This window comes from Camelina sativa, chromosome 7 (genome assembly GCF_030686135.1).
Source record: "Camelina sativa cultivar CO46 ecotype springtype chromosome 7, ASM3068613v1".
NCBI lineage: Eukaryota > Viridiplantae > Streptophyta > Magnoliopsida > Brassicales > Brassicaceae > Camelina > Camelina sativa.
Window position 1 is genome coordinate 15,750,096 of NC_141886.1, and position 22,202 is coordinate 15,772,297.

General features: G+C 35.8%; 3 protein-coding genes and 2 pseudogenes across 5 annotated transcripts; 1 reads left to right on the forward strand and 4 right to left on the reverse strand.

Annotated features, from left to right (window-relative positions):
* Positions 1 to 5,878: 5,878 nt before the first annotated feature.
* LOC147941268 (uncharacterized) lies at positions 5,879 to 6,696 on the reverse strand. The gene is made up of 2 exons (XM_087458450.1): positions 6,442 to 6,696; positions 5,879 to 6,307 (listed from the first exon to the last, which is right to left on the reverse strand). The coding sequence occupies exons 1-2, from the start codon at positions 6,694 to 6,696 to the stop codon at positions 5,879 to 5,881; spliced, it is 684 nt and encodes a 227-aa protein (XP_087314576.1).
* A 3,772-nt stretch (positions 6,697 to 10,468) lies between these two features.
* LOC109125625 (defensin-like protein 199) lies at positions 10,469 to 10,922 on the forward strand. Its single transcript, XM_019227617.2, has 2 exons — positions 10,469 to 10,582; positions 10,686 to 10,922. The coding sequence occupies exons 1-2, from the start codon at positions 10,495 to 10,497 to the stop codon at positions 10,847 to 10,849; spliced, it is 252 nt and encodes an 83-aa protein (XP_019083162.1). The 5' UTR covers positions 10,469 to 10,494; the 3' UTR covers positions 10,850 to 10,922.
* A 1,072-nt stretch (positions 10,923 to 11,994) lies between these two features.
* LOC104701068 (uncharacterized) lies at positions 11,995 to 12,768 on the reverse strand. The gene has a single exon (XM_010416700.3). The coding sequence runs from the start codon at positions 12,631 to 12,633 to the stop codon at positions 12,163 to 12,165; it is 471 nt and encodes a 156-aa protein (XP_010415002.2). The 5' UTR covers positions 12,634 to 12,768; the 3' UTR covers positions 11,995 to 12,162.
* A 3,707-nt stretch (positions 12,769 to 16,475) lies between these two features.
* On the reverse strand, positions 16,476 to 17,599 carry LOC104701069 (thaumatin-like protein; annotated as a pseudogene). The gene is made up of 3 exons (XR_015561943.1): positions 17,507 to 17,599; positions 17,056 to 17,377; positions 16,476 to 16,983 (listed from the first exon to the last, which is right to left on the reverse strand). The product of XR_015561943.1 is annotated as a thaumatin-like protein (transcript).
* A 791-nt stretch (positions 17,600 to 18,390) lies between these two features.
* On the reverse strand, positions 18,391 to 22,059 carry LOC104701070 (disease resistance RPP8-like protein 3; annotated as a pseudogene). Its single transcript, XR_015561942.1, has 4 exons — positions 21,922 to 22,059; positions 20,471 to 21,357; positions 20,243 to 20,389; positions 18,391 to 20,161 (listed from the first exon to the last, which is right to left on the reverse strand). The product of XR_015561942.1 is annotated as a disease resistance RPP8-like protein 3 (transcript).
* Between the last annotated feature and the right edge of the window lie 143 nt (positions 22,060 to 22,202).

Below are 22,202 nucleotides of genomic sequence, written 5' to 3' on the forward strand. Positions count from 1 at the left end.
TGGGTTAGTGTTGTGGAGTTGGCAAAGATCAGATTTTATTGTTGGGTGCTAGATGTCTTCGTCGAAGCCCTTCCCCACTTCATGCAGAATTGGAGGCTCTACTTTGGGCAATGGTGTTGTTTGTCAGCGCTTTGAGATGGACAATGTTGAATTGGTTACAATGATTCAAGCTCCTGAAGATTGGCCCGCTTTCTCTAATATCATTGACGATTTCCACCTGTTTCGGCCGCCTTTCCCCTCTTCTCCCTGTCCAAGATACCTCGTTCTTCGAATTTGAGAGCGGATTGTCTTGCTCGGTCGTCTAGATCTTTAAGTTCATCTAAATCATTTGTAAACTATTTTCCTCCAAGTTGGGTCACCAATTCTGGAGTACTTTTCTAATTAGTGTTTGGTTGATAAAAAAAAATAAGCGGATACAGATTTGGATACCCGCGGATCCGGGTAATAATCTCAGGGTTAAGAGAGGGTGAAACGTAGGAGAAGAGAGTGAATCTTCTCTCTAATTTTGCTATTTTGCTCGTAGATCTGGTTTGAAGGAGGAGAGAATCTTCTTTAGTTGGCAACAAGGTAAAAAAAGCACAGAGAATTAGAAAGTGACGAAGGATTTTATGTTTTTTCAGAGTTTTGAATTTTTTTTTTTTATTGAAATGAAAATAAATAAAGAAACACTTAAACTTGTGGGTCTTACAATTTTGTTTTGGGGTTTAACGTTATAAGCCCTTTAAGATACAAAACCTTATGCCCTTTAAGATACAAAACCTTATGTGGATATAGATATATCACGAATATCCATTATCCTTCCCAAATTTTTAGACTGTTCGTATCCATATCTGAATTCTAAATATTCGTTGATTTACTATCCGAATTCGTACCTGTTTTTTTGGATATTTGTTTTTCGGATAAAAAAAGCGGATACGGATTCAGATATCCGCGGATCCGGATAATAATCTCGGGGCTAGTTAGCACTCTTTATCTGAATTTCTTAAAGGAAAAAGTATCTATGGTAATTAATGAAAATAAAAAAATAAATATAACAAGAAAAAAACAGTTTTTTTTTTCTTGCTTCTTTTTCATTATGATGGCTTTCAAATTCGAAATACTTATATAAATTAGTTAACATTCGAAGTATATATATATATATAAAATATTTTAAACTAAAGTATTTACTTTGTAATTTGTATTGTAGCACAATTTCGAGTTGTTTTTCTTCCATCCAATTTAGTAAGACCCATTGACATTTGTCACATACGCAATATACTTTGAATAAAAGTGACACGTCAGCAGAAATGATTTTCTGTCTTATCGTATGTGTCATTTGAGCAGAGCAATGGTCAATCATTACCTTTTTCGATAATGAAGACGTTGCCATATGATTAGCTAGACCTCTTTCGGGTATGATCCGATTGATCGTATTATTGTTTCTGACTTTATCATATAGAATAGGTAATATGATTATGAAAACATTGTATAGTACAATATATGACCCGTGAGCCTGTTTTAAAAACATTACTGAAATGCTTTGGAAACTCTGATTTTATTCATTCACATAATATCGGTATTTATACAAGTTGAGATTGCCTAATATGATAGACTCGTATCAGAAGTGAATATTGTACATATATACAAACGTAATCTAATACCCCCGTCATGTTGGTGGTACATAGTCTCAAACACCAAGTATGGAAAATAACTTCGCAAATGTTGGTCCGAGAAATGCCTTCGTAAAAAGATCAGCCACATGGTCCTTCGTAGAAATGTGCTGTGTGGCGATGAGTTTGGCCTGGACAGCATCACGAACCTGGTGACAGTCAGACTAATTGTGTTTCGTACGCTCATGAAACATTAGATTATCAGCAATATGAATGCAAATCTGACTATCACAATGAAAGTCAATTGGTTGAGGATGATCCACAGCTAATGTCTTGAGAAGAGCTTTCAGAAATTTAAGTTCTTTAGGAGTATACGCCATAGCCTGATACTCGGCTTCGGCAGAAGAAGATGATACCGTCTTTTGTTTATTTGTCTTCCAAGAGATCGGGGAGTCACCTAAATATAGAATATAGGCCGAGAGAGAGCGGCGTGTTAAAGGACATGCATTGTATTCTGAATCACAATATGCACTAACATGAAGTTTGCAGTCAGACCGATGAAAAATGTCGTGGGCAGGGTAGCCTTTGAGGTATCGGACAAGACGGCCCAACTAAGCGGCAATATTGTTCTGAGTTTTCAAACGTTGGTCCTTCAGCAGAAGCGAGTTTGTGATTGAGCTTTATTGGGACAGGGGAAGGCTTGGCACCTAACAACCCTGCTTTGGTAATTATGTCGATAGCGTATTTCCGTTTTGAAAGCAAAAACCATCCGGACCCCCAGAGACTTCAATACCGATAAAATATTTCAGCTTACCCAAATCTTTCATGTGAAGACACTTATTAAGCTGAACCTTGAATTTGTTTATGGCATGGAGATACATACCAGCAACAATGAAATCATCCACATATACCAAAATATGGAGAACAAGCCGGTCTTTGAGTAAAGAAAACAAAGAGTAGTCTTGATAACTTTGAAAGAAACCAAGCCCTCAAAGAGCAGTATATACTTGGAGAACCAACATCTAGGGGCCTGTTTGAGACCGTACAAAAACTTGCATAGACGACACACTTTGCTCGGATCCGTTGACTTCAAACCCGGAGGAAATTTCATGTAAACTTCTTCGTCAAGATCAGCATGTAAGAATGTATTGTGAACATCCATTTGATGGACTTCCCAATCTTTTTGCAGCAGCAACACCAAAGAGAGAGTGAATAGTTGTCATCTTAGCAATAGGCGCAAATGTTTCTTTAAATTCGTCCCTTCTTTTTGATGGTTTCCCATAACGACCAAACAAGCGTTGTGACACTCTAGGGTGCCGTCAGAATTGAATTTTAGTTTATATACCCATTTGCTGTTGTTTGCTTTCTTTCCTGGAGGTAAGTCTATGAAATCCCACCTATGATTGGCTTCAAGAGCAGCAATTCCCTTTTGCATAACTTCAAACCATTCCTTGATAAGAATAGCATCTTTAAAATGCTTCGGTTCATGACTATCAAGAACTGCTGCTAGGAAGGCAATGTGATTTGCAGAAAAACCAGAATCATGCAAATAATCATATATGGGATACAAGACCTTACCGGAGACCGATGACAAGGAGTTTGAGTCAGAGAAACCAGGAGAGAGAGTGTGAGGAGTAAAGTATACATTCCGAGAGACGACATAGTCTTTGAGCAAAACCGATGATTCCTTCACATGGTGACCCTTCCTAAGTAACTCTAGAAGGCCAGAAGAGGACGACGTATAATCAAGAGCAGCAGATTCGAAGGCAACGAAGATGGCGTTGCAGAGGCAGTATCACCTCGAGGAGAGAATACTAGCGTAGGCACCACCAGTCGTGGTGGTGTAGATGGTGTGTCAGTAACAACAACCGGTGAAGAAGGAACACCTATTACATCTTCAGGAGTGACCAGAGCAGTAGAAAATGAAGGTGGTGAAACACTGATAGGATAGGTCTTAACAAAAGAGAGATCACAATCATTTTCGAGTAGAGACGTATCATGTTGCACGACAAGTGGTGACAGTGTCGAGATGGAGGCGAAGGAAAACAACATTCTCTTGAAATCAGACGTCTCTACTTATGAAAAACTGTTCTGCATTAAGATCATACAAACGCCGTGCTTTCTTTCCAAATGGGTAACCAACAAACACACACTTTTGACTTCTCAACCAAAACATATATTTGTCGCGGGACCAGTGATGGGCATAGCACAGACAACCAAACGTCCGCAACATATCGCATGACGAACGTAAACCGAAGACCATTTCATATGGAGTTTTGTTATCAAGAACACATGAGGTTGTGGTTGATAAGCTGTGTGGATGTAAGTATGCTCTCTCTCCAGAATTTAGTTGGTAAATGACTCTAAAAAAGATAGGCTCGTGCCACATTCAAGATGTGATGATGTTTACGCTCCACGCGGCCATTTTGTTGTAGAGTGTCAACACACGAAGTATGATGTAAGATGCCATGTTCTTGAAAATAGGACGTGAGGCACATAAACTCTGTTCCATTTTCGCTGTGAAATGCCTTGATTGGCTGCCCAAATTTCCTTTCAGAGATGGCACAAAAAATTTTGATTAACCTAGAGACTTCGGTTTTGGCAGACATCAAATTTGTCCAAACCGAACTGGTGTAGTCGTCAACAAGAGTAAGAAAGTAGGGAGCTCCACTTGTAGACGGAGTACGATAAGGACCCCATAAATCACAATGTACTAAAAAAAAATAATCCAAAGCTTTATTAATGCTATTAGACCTGCGATTCTAAAATGAACCGAACCAAAATTTGGACAAATCGGTTCGGGTTCTTTTAATTGAGTAAACCGATCAGAATGAAATTAGTTATGCTTGGTTAACCGAGATTTTCTGGTCAGTTTGGGCAAACCAAATGGTTAACTAAAGAACAAAAAAACCCTAATCCCCTAGTCCTAGTCGCTGAGCATTCACTTTCTTCTTCTTCTTCATTCTTCTGTTTCGATTCATAACAATCATCTTCTTTCTAGATTTATCATCTTTTATCATCATCATTTATTTTTCTTTCATTCATTCTTCATCCTTCATCCTTCACCATCATCTCATTCTTCTATACCACGAGCTCTGCCTTTCAAATCTCACCATCAGTGTTTTTCAGATCTTGTTGCCGGTGTCTTTCCAGATCTCGTCATTCGTGTCTTCATTGATTTAATGTTCGTCGCTAGTACAGCAAAAAAAAGAACAAACTTTCTTTTTTATTGTTTTTGTTAACAGGCCTTTGGGTTTTCTGCAAACAAAAGTCCAGTTCTCAAAATATTTTTAGTCCAACAATTCTTAATCGAATATCTGAATTATGATAACCAAAATAACCGTCTCTGAACCAAAATCTTATTCGGTTAGATTCGGAACAGTTTTCAATTTTTGAATAAACCGAAAAATCGATTAACTGAAACCGAATTATCCGATCTAACCGAAGTCGCACCCCTAAATGCTATCATGAAAGACGTCTCTTGTTTGCTTAGAACGTAAAAAAATATCGCAACTTTTGATCTTTCCAATATCTGTGGGAGATTGAACACATTCTGGTAATGAAAGCAAAGCACTAGAAGAAGGATGTCCTAGTCTACGATGCCACAAGGCTCCAGAATTTGAAATTGCCGATGAAACTTTGTTAACACGTGCAGCTAACACACCGGTAAAATAGTACACTCCCTCATTCTCCCTTCCTCCAATCAAAGTCTTCAAAAAATGATCCTGCAAGAAAAACAAAGTGTCGGTAAATATCGCTATTGAACCATTTTGTTTCAACAGTTTGGAAATAGAGATGAGTATACAATCAAAATCCAAAACAAATAACAAATTGTTGAGTAAATAAGTATAGCTTAGTCGGAGAGAGCCTCGCTTAATAGCTTGAGAAAGGCGGCCATCAGGTAAGGTCATTGTGGACGGAATGATGTCAACAACTTAAACTAAGAGAGAACTATCTCCACTCATGTGATGTGAAGCGCCTGTATCAATAATCACATCAGTGAGGTGAGTTTTACCCGACAATTTTTCAGAGGTGGTATATGGACGTTGGCTTTGAAGGAGGCTGATCAGCTGAGTTATTTGATCAGTGCCATTGTCGGAGATTGAAGCAGCTTGAGCCCTCCCACATCCTCTGAAGGATCGATCACCATGGTGAGCATAACGTGAGTCCCTGTTGACACGGACCGAGAGGTTGCGATTATCAGAATGAGAAGCTCGATTACCACCTTTTTGCTCAAAGTACCAGTCCGCAAATCCATGTAACTAAAAACATTCTGAGACTTCATGTCCTTAAAGATGGTAGTGAGTGCACAAGAGTGAAGGAAGGTCATGGAAACGAGATCCGGAGACGGCAGCAACTTGAGGAGACACCTCCAACTGAACTGAGAAACCAATAGCCTCTGTTTTGTTGGTTTCTCTTACCATGGCAACATTGAGACTTTGTTCTTCTCTAATGACACGTGAATAAACTTGATTCAGAGTAGGAAGAGGTTCTTGATTAGTGATATTAGAACGAATATTGGTGAAGCCAGGAAGAGCAAGACCAAAGAGGAATTGATGAACTTTGTCGTCTTCACGTTCCTTGGCAATGTCGGGTGCGGCCTCCCAGCGATAAACGCAACTTGTGTTGTAGTTTTGTAACTCTTCCCACAGTTTGGACAAACGTTCATAGTATTCCAAAACAAATTTCTCATTCTGTTTGCAAGAAGAAATTTCATCCTACAAATTTTTTTTTATGACACTGTTTCCAACAGAGAAACGATCACGGATTAAAGACCAAGCGACGAGGCGTCAGACACAAACGAGACGGTGGACCGAATTTTTAGATCAATATAGGTACAAATCCAACCCACTATCATCGAGTTTGCAGCAAACCACATACTCAGTTCAGGATCTGCGGCGGGTTTTGGGATAGAGCTATAGAGGAAACCAAGTTTCTGCTTCGCTTGAAGCGAATTCTTCATCTCGGTTGCCCATTCAAGATAGTTATCTTCCTTGAGGATGACAGAAGAAATCAAGGCACCTAGATTGGCAGATGCGTTGAGGGAGTAAAAACTTTTAGTAGAGGCTTCTGTCGTGTTTTTCGTGGTGAGTTGTTGGTCAGGCATAATGAACTCAAAGGAGAAGAGGAGTAACACAACGAGAGAAAACGATGGAGAGAGAAACAACGGTGGCGGTTGTTCCAAAGAAACAACGGCGGTGGTAGAGTTTAAAAAAAAAACTAGGTCACAGGAGCAAACACTCTTATACCATGAAACAACCCGACCCTTTTTTTGTTTTAAATAATAAATAATAATATTAATAATAATAATAAATAATAATCTACAACTAGTGGTCCAATATCCACTAGCCACCTAACCACAAACACATTCAACAGCGGATAACAACACCAATAACGAATAATCCAATAACTAAATAATAAATAATAATCCATAACAACAATCCAATAATCAATCATGAGGAAACATGAAACCGGCAACCTAGCAATGTTTCTAATGATCCAACTCTAGTAACCTAGCAACGCGAGACAACATCCAATCGAGTCCCTAGAACATCCTCCTCTTCATCGCCTTGATTCCACGATCACACTTTGCCTTTACCTGCACCACAAACACATATTGAGATGCATGAGTATTTGATAAACACTCAGTGAGGCAATCCTCCCATCTACTGGACTATACACACAAGCAACAATGATACCAATGTTCCAAACAATCAACAAATAAGACATACAAACCAGGAAATCAAACATCATCTCGTTGGAAGGGAGGTGTCGATCGACACCAGCCAAGTGTCGACCAACACTGGCCTTGGTGTTGACCGACACTACCCCATAGTGTCGATCGATGCCTAATTTGCTGGTGTCGATCGACACTCACTCTGCAACCGCAATCCGCTCGAAGCCGAGAGTCGAATCTCGCTCCCAACCTCCTCCAAATCGCCCAATACTCAAAACCCAAGACATATACGTCCATAGGAACCTGTAGCAACCAATCCCAGCAAGAAAAACACACAAAACAACAACAAACAAGCAAGAACAAGGAATCAAAGGCTTAGATTAGCCATGGTCATGCACTCACCTCTCTGACCAACAATGAACGAATCTCACACTCCCAACAAGCTTCCCACACGTTCCTAGCCTTGAATCCTCACTCCCACAGCAAGATCTCATCCACAAAGCCTTGATCTCACAATCTCTCTCTAGAACCTCAACAATTTTCTCTCTTTGTTTTCTCTAAAAACAGCGAGACAAACACCAAAACACGACCTAGGTCGTTTTCCCACTTAATAGTCCGGTTCTGTGGTTTTCCCTAAACCAAACCGACCAAAATCGACGATTAAATCAATCTGATCGAACCAGATAACATTGGTGTCGACCGACACCACCATGGTGTCGACCGACACCACCATGGTGTCGATCGACACCCATCCCAGAAAACCAATAATTGGTTCGCAGGTGTTACATACCATGACTTTCGAAAGTCTGATTTTATTCATTCACATAATATCCGTATTTATACAAGTTGAGATTGCCTAATATAATAGACTCATATCAGAAGTGAATCTATATATACTTTTTTAGAGATAATTATGAAATAAATCCTGAAGTTTAAACCTATTTACAAGCATGCCATTGGCATTAATTATTAATTTGTTTTTCATTTAATCAACTAGTACTCAGTTTCAATTTTTGGAAACAAGATTTCCTATCCTAATAAAATTTTCAAAACAATAGGAACCACTCCCTTATACATTAGGTATTAAGTTTATAATTAATTTAATTTAATATTAAGTTTCTAATTTTACAAAACAATATTTTTTCCATATATACATTTCCTAAACAATTAGCCTAATCAATAAACGAATTGATTTTCAATCTTGGAAGAGGATCCGTGGCCAAGATTTTCGATCTCAATGCATTGATATCCAATTATTTTCCCCTAATATATATGTTCAAAACAAATAAAATTTAAATGCTAAGATATATCATATTCCAAGAATATTTCAAAAATAAAATATATTAGAACATGTACAGTGATAGGTTCTCAGAAAGAGTTCTCACTAATAAAAAAATAAAAAATAATAAAAAGTAAGAGTGAGAAGTGAGAATCGATTTTCAAAAGAGAACTTTTAAGAACCTCATGAGAGACTACCTATACACATGACAACAAATGATTGGTTTAAAATTTTATTTTACTTTTAAATTTTAAATAAATAACTAAACTAAACATTTAATATTAAAATGATATATTTGAGAGACTATGTGAATCTCTCACCACTGCAAATGCTCTTACACCTCATTTCTCCCCAATAAGTTGCTTAAGCGAATATTTTTTGCGGGCACAGATTTGTTTAGTCGACCTAAATGATCAGTATATAAATACTCTACACCTAAACCTTGATTATACATCAGCAATCACAATTACACAAACTTACCAGAAAACTTAAACACTCTTTCGTGTTCTACATATGCCAAAAATCAAAACTTAATAATGATATCTCCTATTTTTCATCAGAAAACTTAAACACTCTTTCGTAGACAAATTATGACAAATAAGAATGATGAAATCGATTGACTAAAAATCAAGATGGGCGGAGATGTCGCAATGGACGGATAAAACAAAGACGAAGAAGATGATAGATTTGTTTTGTCAGATAAAAAAAAGAACAATTGTGTCGGTCTAGACAAAAAAAAACAAATATTAGTTTACTTTAAAACAAAAGTTAATTATATAATATATATTTGTAAGTAAATAGTATACTGAATTAGTTTTTTTTTTGTTCAAATAGCTATTTTCCTATTTCTAACAAATTAGACACACCTCTTGGATCCATTTCAATAACCAAAGTTTATTAAAAGAAAAACAATGTAGATTCATATCAGACAAATAACTGTCAACAACTTTTATTTGCATTTCACAACAAAACTATATATACCTAAAGTTAACTGATATATAGATAGATAATAGTATTTTTATTATTTTAAAATTTTAAATATATGTACAGGATACTATAATATTAAACAATAGACCTCAAACTAAATACTTTTTAATTTCTATACTAAATAGTATATCTATATTTGTAAGGTTGTACATTTTTAAAAATACAAATTAAACATTAGTTATATATATATTTAATCTATAAAACAAATTACATTTTTTTTTAAAAAAAAATAGCCTCGTGGTGTACTCATATAATTATAAAAAATAATAGAATTAAAAATATATTTTTCATCCATTGTAAATAAAAATACAAAATCACAAAAACAGTATAATTGTTTACTAAAGTAAATTATATGAACAATAAGGATATTTTAATCTTTTAACAATATAATAAAGCAATACATATACACAATATGAATTATAGAATACATAATATATTAGTCATTAAAACTATGGTACATTTAAAAAATATAAAACATATTAGTTATATATATAGATAAAATAATAAATAAATTATATTATGCGTCCCTAAACAAAACTATAATCTCGCGGTACACCGGAGGTGAATATCTAGTATTTTACATATATACGAACACGTATCCTAACACTTACAATTTACTATGTACTGTACGCAGTACCATTAATATTTCGAGTTATGTTTCTTCCATCCATTTTATATTTAGTAAGAACCACCAACATTTGTCTATAGAACATATGTGATGTAATTTTAATATATTTAATTTGGTCATTGACGAACTAATTAGGTAAGAGAGTCATTAAACATTAATTCTTTTGACCAAAAATCTATAAGAAAATTATTTGAATGTTCATGTTCCTTTTATTTTTTACCATAAAACTTGACCTGTTTGCATATGTTTGTGTTATATATATATATATATATATATATCTAATCATCTTAGCTAGAAAATTTAATCAAAAAAAAAACTTAAAAATACCATTAAAATGGTTATCAAAATGAAAACTTCAATAAGATATGTTTTTACTATCTTTTTTGTCATATCTTTTGTTCACAGTCGTACGACAACATCGGGTACTAGTATATTCTTACATCCATTTTTTTTTATGGGCTTGATTTTTCTCCTTATAATTGTAATGTGTACACTGGTTTAATGATATGTATTGGTAATAAACAGGTTCTGGAATGTTGTTTGACGAAGTGGAATGCTTTGGAGGATTTGAACCGTGTCGTGATCATGGGGACGTCAGTTGCACTGACTATTGTAAAAATTATCAGTATGATTTTGGCGTTTGTACTCAAGACCGTGGATGTTGTTGTCATGGAAATATTCCAAAATAAGTCATGATTAATTAATTTAGTCAAAATGTATTGGTATTTCCTTCAATAATAACATAAATAGTTTCAAGACTAACTTGTCTGCTATAGCACTTAATCATCTTACGGAATTCCCAAATTCCAAAATGAAGTCTTATATCCTAGCTTTCAAATGTCTTATTGGTCAACAGATCTTGAAGGGAAAGAAAACTAAAACACAGTGTATGTGTCGGTGCTATTTTACCATAGCACCAGTCAATCATTACCTTTTCCGATAATGAAGACGTTGCCATATGAGCTGAGGAACTATAATTATGATCTGGTTGAGAATTAATTTTAAGGAATTATTGTCTCTGACTTTTTCATATAGAAGAAGTTATGATTTTGCAAACTTCGACTGTTCGACGCATGGTATATAATACATGACTATAAACTCATCAACAATTAGAACTCATATATATTACCAGCTAACATACAAAAATGGTGCCAATGCCATAAATGGTTCATCAGTTTACTTTGATATTTCCTTATCAGTTTAAATGGTTTTATTTTTCCCGTTTCAGAATATGGTAAGTTTATTGGTACATCTTTTAAAGGAGAATCAATGGATAGAATGAACAAGCTAAACGTTATTGAAGACGTACTAGTCAGCTTTGATGAGAATGAGTCTGTACAGTGCCGTTTTCTTCAACTGTGAAGACGGTTATCTTACGAAACTACGTTTGCTAACGAAAACTTGGATGTCAAACGCGGTTTGAAGAATATATTATTGCACAAATTAGTACAGCAACTAGCTAGATATGCAGTTAGTAAAAAAATAGCCATGGAAACGTGATTTCTTAATGGATGGTTTCTGTTCGTGAGATTTTGATGATCTTCGACCATGTAATTAGAGAGACCAAACCGGACAGGCATACAGAATCAGAAATACTTGTACTTGTGTCTTTACGTTATAGTTATGTTTACATCCATTATAATATGAAAATTATGTTAAATAGATATAAGCCTAAAAACTATTTTTTAAACATATAACAATTGATGTTTTCTTACAAAAATTGTTTAAAATTATGTTTAAATTTTCTTTAAAAATATTTTATCTAAAATCATAAGCTTGAAAAAAAATAAAACGAACCAAAACATTGTTTAAACATATCAACAATTGTTATCAATTTTTTTTAAAATTGTAATTTATTTGTTAATATAAAAAGTTTTAGTTAATCTCATGCATAACGTGCATGGAACAGTATGTAAATTTAATTTTACATCAACCATAACATAATTACATAACTTACACATGAATGCAATTTTCCTTAATACAAATCCAATATAATATGTAATCATAGATCTTTGCTTACTCCTGAATCCTTTCTTAGAATCGATTTCAATGGTTTCAAAGACACAACCTCATGCTCATCATCGAAGGAGCTAAAACTTCCTTTCGATGTCCTCTTCTTGATTCTCCTTGAACTTATGCGTATCTCATCAACTTCATCCTTTATGCTCACAATTTTTCTTGGAGCCTTTTCTTTTGGGACACATAATTCTACTTGTTCCCCATCTACTGATACCGTTTCATTTGTAACTATGTTTTCTTCAACATTACTTATGATATTAGAGCCAATATCAGAATTTTCCTTCTTTGATTCAACTTTGCCAAGTGTATGTCGTCGGCCAAGTGTTACTTTCTTCAAGGCCTGTGTAGCTAATAACTTCACCACGAAATCGTAGAATCTTCTCCAAATACTGAGGGGACACTGAAGTTCTCGTTCTTTGCTTTCCACTTTTTGATCGAGTAGAGAGAAAAGCATGTTTTTGATTTTGGGGGTTTATGTTTGGCTGAAAGAAGAAGCAGTGATTCATTGTCAAAGATGAAGATATGGTTAATTAACTTGGAAGGTGGACTACTTTGGGGAGGAGAAGTAGATGAGGAATCTACGGAAGAAACAAGTTTGGTATATGAGATTTAGTAATCTGATTCTTTGATTTTACTTGAAGATATCTCTTTTATTTATTAATAAGATGTGAATTCTTTTGCTCCATATGTTGATATGTAGCCTAATTTTGATTTAAAATTTTTTTTTACATAAATTACTTATCGTCATTTGCTAAAAGGGAAAACGACTAAAGCAAATCTCAACTTTTAAAATCTGATCGTTTAATAATACGTACCTAAAGTATATATACCATTAATTAATTAATTTCTCAAAGTGTAAAAATAAGTGTAACACATGTATCGTCGAAAAAAACGGAACAACATGTAATGTATTCGGTCTGGCCAAAAACGTTTTTTTCTTTAAAATTCACCAACAAACAAACTTTAAACTGTAACTCTTGCACTTACTAATCTGGGAAAAAGGAGGAGATCAAACTCTGCCCACTGGAGATACAGTAATCACGTTCCAAATATAATCAACAATCATTACTTAGCATAGATTGAGAATGACTAGCAATCAAACAAACATCTTATTTTTTACCAATAACTTTCATATTATTTTATGCACTTTCGTTGTAATTACCACATTAAAACATTTCTTTTCCTTTATATTACTTGAAAAGTTTTGCTTTCCTTATAGATTTGGCCATTATCACTTTTTCTGGCTCACAAACCTCATTCCTGGAAGACCAGGGCCCATAGCTCGATTTTTCCCGTACTGCTCGTCAGCGGTTTATGACCTGCAATGAACCCGTCGGTCTATTACAGTCCATCATCCTCAAGTATCTTTTCCTTTTTTATTCTCATTCTCATGTATGTTCATAATTATATTTTATAATATAATATATACGTTAACTCATAACATCAAATCATGTAACTAAAGTGCTTCACATATATCATGTTACTAACAACCTACTTACCATACACACAAATCCACACAAACACATTCATTTAACAAACAATTCTTAAATCTATACTCAGCAATTATCGAAAAGTACATAAGGAAATAGGTTATTGTTATCCGCAAATACCACCTTCACCTTAGTCATTGGATTTAATCCTTGGTTTAGAAAAAACAACAACATAAATCCGCTTCAGCAGCAATCCTCGATCTGCAGTGGTTTAGATGACTATAATCAATTAAACCAATCCAACCCAAAACCTCTATTTAAATTGACTGGGTATCATTCCAAATAATTAATTAAATCTAGCTTAGTAATTAAACCAAACCAAAATCCAATAATTTAATAATACCACGAGACCATGATTCGGTTCAATAATCACAATTCATCACCACAATCATACAACTTAGTTTAATCAATAACCAATTACAGCACACTGTCCATGACACCACCGTTCAGCTTATACACGCGACCATACCAACACAAAAATCAACTCACGTATTGCATCGGTTCTTGACTTTAATACACACTGTGATTCAGTTAGGTTTAGGCTTTGGTCCAATAATCAACATCACACAACATTAAGGGCCTGACTGGTTCAAACGTTGTGGTTGTGGTTGCAGTTGCTGGAGATTGCGGAAGCGCGCGATTGCGGTTTCAAGCGTTATTAAGCGTTTTGAATGACTGGTTTAGCATTTTAAAATGGGTGCGTTTGCGGGAGTTTAACGACTGGTTGACCAACGGTTGCATTAGCGATTAAAACATAATAAATGTAATATATAATTATATAAATGATTAAAAACACCAAAAACTTTATTAAATTTGATTTATAATTAAAAATCTTTAAAAATACTAAAATAATTAGTCAAAAAATAAATAAATTTCATATTGAAATACTTATTACTTTATGCATTTGGCTTTTCACCCAAACTTTAATCAAGTAATGTGATAAATGACAAAACTTATGCTTTAGATTATAGATCTTCTCTGCTAAATCTCACACACTAATTAACTTCCTCACATTGAATTACAAGTCTAAGGTAAATTAATTATGAAAGAGTAAAGAAGAGTCATTGGTAATTTGTTTTAATATTTTCACAAATAATCTTATTTTCTTAAATTTTTGATGAAATGTTATGTTTTTTTTGTTTTTTTGGAACGTATGTGCGATGTGCCAATAGTTTTACATCATATTTTTTGGTTTTTTGTTAATTGGAATCTTATTTTCTTGTAATTGTTTATATTCTAATCTCCTCAATCGTATTTGTACTTCAATTTCTCTCATCGTTCATGGGTACAATGGTTATGTTGAAGATATATAAAAAAAAATTAGTATTTTTTGACTTTTTGTTTTTTTAATTTCCAACCGCAAACGCGCGCAACCACAAACGCTTGCGGGAAGCAGCTTTTGGAATTCAGTAGTTGGGAGCGATTGGGAACGGTTGGGAGCGAGTGGAAACGGTTTATGTGATTGGCACCAATCGTTAGCAACCGCTACCTCCCACAAACGCAGCATTTGGGGGAGGTAGCGGGAGAACCAGTCAACACCTAACTCTCGAGCGACCCAAGATAAGTTTTCCCCGTTACCTTTGTCGGCGTTTACAATCGGAGAATCTCCTCGACGGCTCGACGACAGCAGCTCAGCTCACGGTGGTTACTTCTTTATGATCCAACAAACAAAACCAGAAACAAAAAAAAACGGATCAAGACAACGTCATAAGCTTCATGCGCAAGTTAACAATAAATCTAGGGTATCCTTACCCTTAAGGGCATCGCCGATGGACTACGACTGCTCCAATGACAGCGGCTATCAACCGATGAAGTGTAGAAACATCTTACGGTGGTGAATGACCAACAGTGATTAACGGCATCCATCGTACAGAGGCGGAGACGAAACCATGGCAACATCGGAGGAAATCGAAGTGGTTAGTTCCATGATCCATCCACAACAATGGTGGACTCGACGATGGCTCCAGCATGAGACGACAACTACAACACCACGACGGATGGACAACACAGTGGTTGTAGAAGGATTTAGAAGAGTTAATATGAGATATTGTAATATTTATTATCTAGATATTATATATTTGTAATCATTATAGTTTAGAAAACTCTTGTACTATATAATTGTATGTAACCTAAAGCTTATAATATTGAGAGTCAATATACTATATCCTAAACACTAAGGTGTTCTTCTCTTATCACATGTTTTACAGTGATGACTACAGTCTACAGCTTGACAGCGACAATGATGACGGTGAGCTCTGACGTAGAGAGAGGCTTATGACTAGGGTTCACAAATTCTCTCCTTTGTCGTAAACATTAAAGCGGCTATATATGTTTACACGAGCATTCACTTCAACAAAAACAAAACCCTTTTGTCCATTTGTGACTTCTCTTTGTTTGGCCCATAATGGACTGCAACTTAATAACAAAACTGGCCCAATTATGAAATTGGGGTGTTACAATAAGTCCTCAAAATTCTTCTCTATATTATTTACGAAGTCATTTTGACATTTTGTACTAACTTTCGATTTTAATATATGTTACTAAGCATGACATGTCCTAAATTTATATATTTTTTAAGAAAAAAAGTAGATTAGGAAAATCAAACAACAATTACAATTCAATCATCTTATCAATCTATTTGAAAACATTTTTATTATGTATGAAAATAATCTCTCACATGTTACGATATAACCCAACCTGGTCTTCCCTAAAATTGTTCGATGGAATTGCATAGAGATAGAGAAAGCTCATGATATCTGTGCATTTATGAAAGTTTTTGGTTGGCATATACAAAACCTACCGTACATTACACTAGCAAGATGGATACCATTGATATTAATATAAAGGATTTGCATTCAAGGAAGTTACAAAAGTAGAGACATAATCTCAAACACAACTAGATTCTTTTGCTAATAGAGAAATGCTTCATTTTCTTTATTCATGTTTTTTTTTCGTAACTTAACGGCGATGGTGAGAGCAAAAAGTGACGATGTAGTTAGCCTTGGAACAAGTGAAGATGCTGGTTGGGTCGTCATAAGCGTAGGAGTAAGCTGTAGGGCAAGCGGTTTTGAAGATTTTGGAGTAAGCTGTTGGTTTGCAAGATATTGGGTTATCGAACAAGCCGGTACAACAGTACTTTGGTAATTTGTAGCCTTGTAGGCAGAGCAAGCGCTTTTACATGCTACTACACGTTTCCCGTTACGTGACCGGACTTGCAACCCAACCGGACACATCCTGTTTAGGTCGCTTACACAACCACGTCGCTGCAATTACCTGAACCCTTCATCGGCGTTATCGATATCGCCAGGTTATATCTAACATTACAAATAATTAAAGTTGTATTAAATATGTGTTAAAGGAGGCAATTTTTATAAAATTTTACTGACCCGTTGACGAGGCTAACATCATAGAAATCCACTGGGCCGAGGGTGAATTCGGCGAGAGTGGCCGGAGGTGTACCACCGGCTCCATTACAGGAGAGAGAACCACCGCAATCCCCGGTGGCGCAGTGACCCCGGCCGTATCTGTCGAAGGTGCAACCGTGGCGACCCCAAAAAAGGCCGGACCATAGTGGTGGGAGTTGAAGAGTACGGGATTTGTTGGCTGGAAGCTCAAATCCACCGCCGGCTAGTAAGTTTTGGCCGGCGCTAGGTTGGATTCCTGGCCACACCGTGTGTTTACATTTGTTGTAAAATATTACCGTTGAAGCTGATCACCAAAAAGAACAACAAAGCTAGCTAGTGTGATTAGAAGAATTGTGCAACTAATAATATTATGAAAATACACTTTTGAACAAAGACAGATATTGTTGGAATGTAAAGTTGTAAGAAAGCAAACCTGATGCGTGAGAGAGAAGAATAAAAAGAAAGAACGCAAAGTGGAGGAAGTTGATCGTAGCCATTGATGGGAGAGTACGTAAGACTGGATCACTTCTCAATGCTTTAATGGGAATATTAAGAAACAAGTTGAAAATTTAATATTTGGGTAGTGTAATAATGGCAAATGTTACATTGGTCGAGACTGTTGGACCAGTTAGTGCGTGATAGCTTTCTATAGTCAAAATAATGTAACTATCCTTTCATCATTAGAGTTCAACTCTTTATATTCGTGTTATCAACAAGTGAAAATGATAACTTCTTTCTATGGTTTGAATTATATATATCAACTAGCTATTAGAATGTTAGAATGTCCCACTTGAATCAACTTGGTATATTGAAAATCCAACTTGGGATTCTGATTATCACCAATCCACCACTACTAGTGTTATGACTCTGCAAAAGTCACGAAACATGAAATATAGAATCTCGTTGCAGCACAAGTCCCACGAACTAGTATTGAATCATAAAATATGAACTTACACCTAATAAACTAAGCAAGTTCATTCAGATTAATAGGTTAGATCGATTAACACAATCACACTAGAAGTAGATTTCTTGATGTGGATTTGAAAGAGTTAAGCGAGGTTTTTGTTGATGACATTGATGACAACTTCAAGGTCTCGTGATGGTGTTATAGTTTATGAAGGATATTGGCCATCACTTTACGCTATGTGCATTCAGGGGAGATTACACATCAAGACAAAATACAAAGAGCTCATTAGTGTCATTAAACCACAGACAATGTGTTACTTGACGACGTATGATTGTAAAATTTGCTTCAAAATAGACTAACCTGAAAACCAAGAAAGAAAGTTAGAACAATAATAGTATCACACTGCAAAGTAGTTAACAATTTGTAAGATTTTTAGTATTGTTCATCAAATTATTACTTGTTATCGTTCATTCTTGTCATTCTTCGTCGCACTTAGTAAATTGAATGCGGGGAATGTGTTGGACTTTGTAATAATCTTCTCCTCCTTCAGACAGTTTCACTTTCCAATCCCTCTTCATTGATTTAATACTCAGTTCCTTCAAGGAAGTGATATATTTGAGTCCAGCTGGAGTCTCCTGTAACATTTTGCAGCCAATTATACTCAAAGCATGAAGACATGGCATCGACCCTTCTTCTACTATCCACTCTTCAAACTCCTCTTGTTCTTCTAGTTTTAGAGCACGTAACTGAGGAAACCCGCCTCTTGAACACACCATTCTCCTCCCGGAGAAAGCATTACATGATAACTAAACCCACTTCAATTGAAGCAACTTCTCTAGAATCGGCATTGGATCCTCCTCCATGTAACAAAACTGTAATATTATGTGCGCAAAGTGCGGTGGAAAACGATCTTGATCAGGCAACCTTGGCATACGCATGCCTAAAGCTAATACTTTGAGATAAACAAAATCTTGAATGAAATCTCTGCCATCAGCCACACGTGCACCGTTCATGAAATCATATAAACAAAGCTGTTGGAGATCTTTCAACTGACTGAGAGTTGAAGTTAGAGTTTCAAATTTACAACCACCATGGTAAGACACAGCTAGATTCTTGAGCCTTTTCATACATAGTAGATCCGTCACGGAAGTGTGATCTGTTGAGAAACACCACAACGTCTCCAAGTTCACTAGCTCACACAATCTCAACTTTGTTCTATCATGCATCGTATAAGGTAAGAAAAGGTACCTCAGTTCTTTCATCCCTGTCAAAACGTCTGGCACGTGAACTGATTGCCTAACATCAACAAACAAGTTCAAATAAAGCAGAAGCTTAAGATTACGCAAAGAAGTAGGAAGATGAGTGATCACAGCCTTGTTTAAACTCAAGAATCTCAAGTGGATGAGTTCTCCAATGCTACAAGGTAACTTGCCTCCTTCAAAATTTACTCGAGAAAGATCTAACACCCTTAGCAATGGTAAACTCCCGAAACACATCGTTGATGACCGTATACAAATCTCTTCTTGAATACCGAAAAACAAAAGAGATCTGACTTTTGGATTGTGTTTACGTCCCATCATTCGAAATGCATTACCACTATGTAAAGCAACTCTGCGAGATCTATTGGGAGATTGAGCATTGAAGGTAGAGGTGGTTTTGATGATTTGAAGGAAGTTTTCTTGGATAAACAGACTTCTCTCATGATGTCATGCATATGACAATAGTCAAACCTCGAAGTTGCATAGTTTCTCTCAGCAATAACCATATTTCTTCTAACCAACTCTTCTAGGTAGCCTTCTGCACTATCTCGAATGGTTGCACCACCACCATAATACGACGTTATAGTTCCTTCTGCAGCCCAGTAATTGAACAACGTCTCAACATTTATCCTGTAGTTTTCAGGGAAACTGGCTAGGCTAAGGAAGCAATGCTTTAAACACATTGGCAAATCTTCATAGCTTAAACACAACACTCTGTAAACAGAATTGAGATTGTTGTCATCTAAGCTGTTTGATCCGCCAACGATATAAGATCCAATATCGTCATATACACTTTTCCACTCGGGAACTGTATGTTTTGTAGCTAATAACCCTCCTAACACCTTAACAGCTAATGGTAGTCCTCCACAATATGTAACCATTTTCTTACCCATGGCTTCTAATTCTTCCTCAATCCTAGATTCTGCAGCATCACAAGGGTATATATTTCAAGATTTAAGCCTTATTGTTGATATAAAACATCTTAAATGATTTATTATTGTACCTGTTTTGTCTCTCTTAGAAAACGCTATCCTTTGACATAGTTTCTAGCTTTGTTCATGAGTAAGACTTCTAAGTCTAAAAAAAAAACATGTTGGATCTGCATGTAATCCAACACCCTCATTGCGAGAAGTAAGCAATATCTTTGAGCCTACAAAAATAAATATTGTCTTGCTTTCATATCACTCTTTTAACAAAACGCTTGTGAGATTTGTAAAAGACAAGATCTGACCTCCGTTTTGTGGAAACACTGCTTTGATTCGGTCCCAATCTTCTACTTTCCATACATCATCAAGAACGATCAAATACCTACCAGTTTCCAACAACTTAAATAGTTTACCTTGGAGTGTATGTTCATCTATCTGGAAAATATCTGCATCAGGCTGACATAAATCATGCAAGATCCTTTGCCAAACATGTTTCCGCGTAAACTCTTTGGAAACACAAACCCATGTAAACCCTTCGAAATGATGGCGCACCATGTCATGATGAAATACTTGTCTAGTGAGAGTGGTTTTATACCAATACCACCCATCCCGGATATAGAAACCATTTGAATATTGTTACTCACCACCAAACACCTAACCAACTCTTCAACACTTTGTTCCACTCCGACAAGATCGCTTTCGGAGTTATTAGGAAACGTTTGTCTGATCTCTCTTTGTCTAGCTTGTAGAGACAGAACAACACGACCAGCATCAATGATCTCTAGTATTCCAACACTCTGCATCTCTCCAATCACATCAGATATCCTCATAGTTATGTCTTTTATATCAGTATCAAACTTATGGCGATCCACTAAGAAGCATGCAAGTCTTCTCGCTGATTTCTTGATTCCTTTTTCTTTATCTCTTTCGTCACTCAAAATAAAAGTTTCGATGATATCCTCAGCATCATAAACAATGTCTTTGACATCTTCCAAGAAGTTTCTCACCCTTTTACTTTCATGTTTCTTGGCATCTGCATCGTTTAACAAGGAATGTAACCTTCCCAGCTGACGTTGTAGTTCAAAAAGTTGCTCATGAACTCCACTCAATCGCTCATTTTCTCGACTTAGGAGCTCCCAAAGCTTCTGAACTCCAAACAACACTACTCCCTCAGCCATCACTACCCTCTTTCCTGCTCCAACAATCACCAATTTCAAAGTTAAAAGATAGATAACTTAAAGATATGGTTAAGAGTTAATTAAATAGTAAAGAAACTTGTAAGTTTAGTGAAATGATTCAAGTTCGTGGTTGACAACAAAATGAAAATTAATACATCCGGAAACAAAGTTTCATAACCATGACAATACAGAGATATAGGGCTTATTCGTTTGGTTGACGCAGGTACCTGCGGTAAACGCATGTACGTTTGTTCGTTTGCTTGACGCAGGTACCTGCATCAAAGACGCTGTGGCAAACGCTAAGACCTGCGTCTAACATTTTTAAACGTTGTTTCGATTCAGCGGTTAAAAACGTAAACGCAGCCGCTGCCGCTGCCGCAGTTGCAGCCGCCTGCGTCAACCAAACGAACAAGCCCTATTCAATCAAGATTCAGACATAGGTCCTAAAGCAGATTCAAGAATTGACATTTAAAAAAAAAAAAAAAAGCAGATTCAATCATGTCGTTTAAACGAAGTAAAAACGGCAGATAAAAGCAAAACACAAGCGCAGAAGAGAAAACAAAAATTACAAAAGTCACCTCTCTTCTGAACCAGCAATTTTTGCTTTGTGCTCACAGAGTTCTTGGGAAGAACCGAAGAAGATTGGGTAGTTTCTACTCTTCAATTTTTTCAGTTTTAATTTATTTTCCCTACTGTTCTACTACTCTTGAATTTAGTGACGATGAGTCGATGACTTTAAAATAAGGATAACAAAATAAAATAAGAAGCTAGACCTTTTTTAGTTTTTGGTCTTTTTGTTGAGAATGAAGCATCTTTCAATAATATTTACAGTTTTCTGAAAAACAAAACGGAAATATGT

Excerpts from the sequence above, each read along its gene's own strand:
- LOC109125625 (XM_019227617.2), top strand. The coding sequence starts at position 10,495 with ATGGTTATCAAAATGAAAACTTCAATAAGATATGTTTTTACTATCTTT. Across the intron at positions 10,583-10,685 it reads CAGTCGTACGACAACATCGG|GTTCTGGAATGTTGTTTGAC; the intron begins GTACTAGTATAT and ends GGTAATAAACAG.
- LOC104701068 (XM_010416700.3), bottom strand. The coding sequence starts at position 12,633 with ATGCTTTTCTCTCTACTCGATCAAAAAGTGGAAAGCAAAGAACGAGAA.
- LOC147941268 (XM_087458450.1), bottom strand. The coding sequence starts at position 6,696 with ATGCCTGACCAACAACTCACCACGAAAAACACGACAGAAGCCTCTACT. Across the intron at positions 6,308-6,441 it reads TTGCTGCAAACTCGATGATA|GATGAAATTTCTTCTTGCAA; the intron begins GTGGGTTGGATT and ends AAAAATTTGTAG.